Source organism: Brachyistius frenatus, unplaced genomic scaffold, assembly GCF_029030835.1.
Source record: "Brachyistius frenatus isolate BFR_SWC_R1_liver_20210118 unplaced genomic scaffold, ASM2903083v1 Contig_34, whole genome shotgun sequence".
NCBI lineage: Eukaryota > Metazoa > Chordata > Actinopteri > Embiotocidae > Brachyistius > Brachyistius frenatus.
Window position 1 is genome coordinate 1,944,013 of NW_027210633.1, and position 6,074 is coordinate 1,950,086.

At 40.3% G+C, this 6,074-nt stretch overlaps 1 protein-coding gene across 1 annotated transcript in view; it reads right to left on the bottom strand.

The window, feature by feature from the left end:
- fgf11b (fibroblast growth factor 11b) overlaps window positions 1-5,352 on the bottom strand; it is a 28,103-nt gene extending 22,751 nt beyond the window's left edge. The window contains exon 1 of the mRNA XM_069700598.1: window positions 4,364-5,352. Coding sequence (XP_069556699.1) covers window positions 4,364-4,556 — 193 coding nt within the window. The 5' untranslated portion in view covers window positions 4,557-5,352. The remainder of the gene's footprint in view (window positions 1-4,363) is intronic.
- Between the last annotated feature and the right edge of the window lie 722 nt (window positions 5,353-6,074).

Sequence of the window (6,074 nt, forward strand, 5' to 3'; positions counted from 1 at the left end):
ACCCCAAGCATCGCTTCCTACTTATCTTCCCATGTTTTTGATTATCTCTTTATCTACGTCGACACCCACCATCCACCTCCACCTTTCAATACAGTTTCCTCTGACATCAGTAATATCTTTAATTTTCTCTTTAAGCTTGTGTTTACCTCCGCAGACTCTCTCTCTCTCTCTCTCTCTCTCTCTGACCCCTGTCACAGTCAGTAAAGTTCTGATGAGAAGCTACCTAACACTGCATTGTCTGATCAGGTGTTGTTGAGTAAGCGAGTTTGCAGCCCCGATCTCTTGGGGTCAGCTTAATGCTATCCTCTGCTGGATCTCTCCTTGTAACCCGGTCTGCTGCCCGCCAGCCGGGGCCTACATTTGTGCTCCAACTGTCGACCGGTCCCCTCGGATGATTACTCCTACAACATACTACTGCACCTCCATGCCAAACAACACACTCAATGCCACAAGATATCTAGGTCTGCACTATATTTGCATGCATTAGTTTCTAATGACTCAGCTAATAGTGTTGTTATATTTAAGGCGTATTTGTATTTTTATGGTAATGCTTCTGTAAAGTCTAGTGACATTTTTATTCTACCAAAGTTCAGATAGTTGTTGAAGTGTTTTTCTCTTGTCACTGGCAATTTTCTTTTTGTATTTTTTCAGTTGCACGCACACACGTTTGTATGTTTCAACTGTGTGCTCATTTGATCGAACTAAAGGTGATACACGGGGGAAGGCAGTTCGATATCCCTCCCTTTTCAAGTCAGATTCCACCTTGAACAAACTAAGAGGGAGATTATTGATTAATCACTACACATTAATGAGCTGAATTGATCTGAAAAGAGGGCGGCAGTGCAGATCCCGGACAGTGGGAGCGCCACAACTTAAAAGGGTCTCCTATATGGTAAGGGACAGTGTAGGATACCCAGAGCAAGGTGATGAAGAGGATAGAGGCAGGTAAAGACGGGTAGATACTGTGGTTTGTCATGGATCGCATCCCTGCTTTATGTCTTTAATAAATAAGGCTTATGTTTGCTTGAGTGATGTTAATATGACAGCTGAAACTTTCTTCCTCTTAAAGAAAATAATCTACAGAATCCTGTGGTGGCTGTGCTGTGCGGAGAAAATGTACAAATATATTCCCTGGTATGGAGGTATTAACTTAAAGCAAACAACAAACTGATGTAAATGCTACAAAAGATATGTAGTTGTGTTGCATAATGTGGAACACAATTAATCCCTAATCTATAATCTTTTTTCCAGCCGATAGATTTTTTTTAAGTATATATATATATATCTATACATGAAATAGCCTGAAAAAAAATCCTAGTCTTTAACGCAGTGCTGTGTAAATATAAATTTGTATTCCTTTCAATTTTAAAGTACCTCCTTCCTACTAGTTTTAACCGTAGAAGTTATGACTTTCCTTGCATAGAGGTGACAATTTAAACAGCCAAGCAAAGTCCATAAACTGGATGGAAATGGGCATATAGTCTCTGTGTCTGAAAAGTTGAGCCAATGCAGAAGATTCTTAAATGGCAATATCGTTAAGGGCCACTAGGGGCTGGTTCTTAAAATCCTCTGACTTTAATACGCTCCTATTTAATATGAAATACTAATTCCCAGTATTTCATACTGAATTAAATATACTAAGTCTATAATTTTTTTCCCCCCATAAGTCATTATGGTTTCATTTGCTAAGTCCACTCCCTCTGGCCAGTGCTGTGGTCATCCTTCAGAAAATAATTCAATAATGAATTAGATTTTTCGATCTTATAAAGAGGTACGTTCTGGTATTGGCATTTCACTAACAGCAGTTCACAAACTGACGTCACAGTACTACAGTTTGCTAGCACAAAACTAGCACTGCCTTAAGCCATAACAGAAGCTATACTGCTTGGGTTGTTACAGTACACCCAAGCCTGTGGGTCTGTTCACCATTTTGGTCCAGCACTATTGAATGGATTGCCATGGAATTTGGTAGAACCATACATAATAACCGGAAGATGAATACTACTGATTTTGGTAATCTTATGACTTTGTCTCTAGCGCCATCATCTGGTCAAATTCTTTGTTTGTCCAAGACTTTCGTTTATCACCAAATACATTCTAAATGAATGACATTCCCATCAGCCTCAGCTGTAATTTTTACTTTGTGCTAATTCAAACAATAACACAATAACAACAGACAATTAACATGATACATGATTGAACATTATACATATGAAACATGTTAACATTGTCGTTTTTAGCATGTTGCTTTTCCAGGAGTAGCTTAATAAAGCCACAATCAGAGCTGGAAACCCTTGTTATACTTGGCTTAAAATGCCATTCATATAGATTCTTTTATCATATAAGCAACCACAAAAAAAATACCGTATGCAGCTTTCGCTCTTTTCTACACAACATTGACATTTACAAGCTTAGAAGTTCCTTAATATCATTTAAAACCCCAAAAGCTGATGCATGTTGCACAGAACGAAACTGCTCCTACAGCAAATAAGACATCTCAGGACTTATTGTAACTGTATGTGAACATAAAGCCTTTTCATTCATCAGCCCCCTTTGCCGCTGCAAGACCAGCCGTACATCTGGTGTCATTATGTAAACAACTTTCCACTAGTTTCATAAAAATAAACAGGGATTGTCTCTGCTAAACTGAACAGATGCAAAATAATGGTCCCAATACTGAACACTTTTTCTCAGAAATACAGCTGCAATATTACAGCTCCTTATCAGTGTTATGTCACATTTCAGTAAGTGTAAATTATCATGTTACAGAACCCAGAAATGGATGTGATTGGCTGGAAGCTTATTCCCCTTTTAATGACAGAGACTTAAATGTACTGAGTCAGTACAGATAATTCTTCCTGCCAGACCACCACAAATGCCACTAAAGCTGTAAGCCTAAAGACCCAGACCAAATAAAGGTGATCAGGCTCCGAAATGGATCTTTTTGACAATGCTGTTTGAATCAAAGTAAACACAAGTAAACAGAGCTGAAGAAAATGAAAGTCCTTATCAAGCACGAAGCTCTGCTCATCGCTCATCACTCTCACGTTCAATCTGCTTAGATGCAGTCTGAAGCTGTGGCGGGGTAAAGAACAAACAAGAAAAACAACATCTCTAAATTCCCTGTTTCTTCCCCAATCAGCCATGAAAGTGTGTGGCCTCTTTATGAACAATGTTTGTGCGGAAACATTTCTGTAATATGCATAATTTAATGTAAGCATACTACCCTTACTAATTGTGCATGAAGAAGGCAAAAATATTTCTGTTATGAATTCAATAATTCAGCAGTCTAGCAGTCACACCAAAGGAGAAAAATAAATGAAGAAATTACATTATCGTTTTGCCTCAATTAATGCAACACTGCTTTTAGGAATATAGCAAATACAAAAGAAAAAAACACATTAAGAAATAAAACAAACAACCTTAACATTAAAAAAAAAAAATAGCATGATATTGTATAATTTCTGAGTATAAATATGGAGATTGTTTATTTTTGATTGTACTCATCAGTGTTGTGGTTTGCTTTTTGCTCCATCGACAATAGAAAAAGTGATGTTGGCAACACATCACATGAATCTGCATCCTAAGCCTCAGAGTTGGAGTTGTGCTTTCAAAGAGCATCAGAGAACCTGACAGAGTGAAGCCAGCTCAGGTACTGATGCCTTTCACTTCATTTCACATTTTACTGTTCATACAGGTATACATAAATATATATTTGAGAATGCAAAAGCTCCACTGTGTGTCTGCAAAGTAATTTCAGCTGCGTTCACTGAACAACTTATATTTTTGACTGGAGCTGAGTACAGCGGCTCCCAAACAGGTGAAGCTGCAGGAGTTGGGAGCCATAAAAAGAAGTGCGAATGTGAAACTACAAGGTTTCATGGCAGCACATCTAAAATTGATAACTTTTAACTGTGAATTGTAAACAGATTATTTATGCATGACAAGTAGGCATCATGCATGATGATGCCTTGGTCCTGTAATGGAGAGGTGTTTTAATACAGTGTTGATCTGCAGTTTCAAAATGCCCTGTTGTTTGTTACAGATGAAAGAGGTCTGAATGAAGACGGGGAAAAAACAGTCCAGCATCTTTTTGATCGACTAAAGAAACTTGCAAGACTCTTTCAAACAGAAAATAGAGAAACTGATTCTCAACCAAAGTAAAAATGTAAATACTAGACATTACAATAAGTTGAATTATTTAAAATTATAAGTTGAAATATTTACGCATTGGATTTGTATTTATGTATATGAAGTTATATGCTACAATTCTTTCTCTTTACATTAAAGAAATTGTTCTGCTTTTATCCCAAATATGAGCAATAAGAGGAGAATAGCAGAAAAGATGATAGCAGCAACTCACCTGGTCTTTTTTCGTTTCGACCTTTTCGACCCCCGCATAGTCGTACTTTGGAGATCAGGACCAGGATCTGTTTCTGGCACAGCGACTTGTTGCTCTTAGGGCAGGGCTTGCGCTTGTTGGCTACCGGTCGGTTGGCTTGGTCATCCTTGACCGCCCGTTTCTGTCTAATGAGAGAGCTGGCGAGAGCTGCCATCTTCCCCCCCTCTCACCTTTGGGAGGGGGGTGTCTTCCTGTGCAGTACCCCCTAGTCGCTGCTTTGGCTTTTTGCTTTCCCCAAAAATAAACTAGATTAGAACGGCCGTTTTAGAGAAGCCCCCCCACGGGAGATCGGGCGTTTAAGTGGGTTAACAGGGAAGAGTTTTGTCTGAGGGTTCCCTGGGAGAGGTAACAGCTGGAAGAGATGCAAGTTCACCTGCGGTCCGATATAAAGCCTCCAAAAATCTAAATCTGACCGTAATAGAGCTCAGAAAAAAAGTGCCTCAGTCACATTTTCAGCTTAAAACTGAGAGCAAGATTCAAATGACTGACTTTTGAAAAGGTAAAGATGGAGACATGTTTCTACCCCTCTTCTCCACTCATCTTTTAAATGAAAATGTTCCTTAACAGCCAAGTTCAAAATATGATATTGCAAAATAACTACCCTACTTTAAATAGACAGTACCAAAGAAAAGGAGCTCAAATTAGTTTACATATAAAAACACTTTTACTGAAGAAAATTGAGATCATTTTGAATGCTAGGAAGCTCTTAAAAGCACGACAAAGATCAAACTGTTTGTCACCATTTGTGCAGTCCACGGAGGTCCAACTTTGCCTCCCATTTAAATGTGGCAGCGCGGAATAATGAGCCAAGAGTCCGAGCGGTAATCCAGCTGACTTAAATCCAGAGGTAGAGCGGCGGGCGGGACGTGGACGGTCTCTGTCGGAACGGAGCCGGGAACGCAGCGGAGACATGGACACAGACAGACAGAGATTCCTCTTCTGCCTCCAATGGCACGCTCCTTTCCCACAGTCCTCACCAAACCCCCCCTCCCTCCTCCTCCTCCACCTCTTCTTCCTCTTCTCCCTCCTCCTCCTCCTCCTCCTCCTCTTCCTCCTCCCATCCAAAGTCAGCGAGTGGTTGCGAGAGTATGTGTGTGTGAATTCCAGCAGCCACCACCATCAGTAGAGGTGACATTCATGAGGGAGAGAGAGAGAAGGGGGGGAGCAAAAAAAAAAAAAAAAAAAAAAAGAGTGAGGGAGGGGGGAGGTAGGAGGTAGAAGCTGTGATGTGTGAGAATGAGCTTGGCTGGGAAAAGGAAGAAAAAATGTGGGAGAGAGAGAGATGGGTAACGGCCACTTCACAGAGGCTTCAATTTTGTTATTTTACAGGATCGTCTGCCGAAAAAAAAAAAAAAAAAATCTCAATCATTTGACTGCCCTACTGAAACAGAGAGACGGTGCCAGAGAAGGAAGGAGAAGGAGGAGAAGGAGAGAGTGCTTGAGGTGCAGATTGTGACAGTTCTCTGTCTCCTCGAGTGGAACAGCATCACCATGTGCTACCTTCCTGTCACATGCGCACACACACACGCACACACATGCACACACACGCACACACACACACACACACACACACACACACACACACACACACACACACACACACACACACACACACACACACACACACACACACACATTTATATACACACGGCAAATCAGCATATTTTGTAGT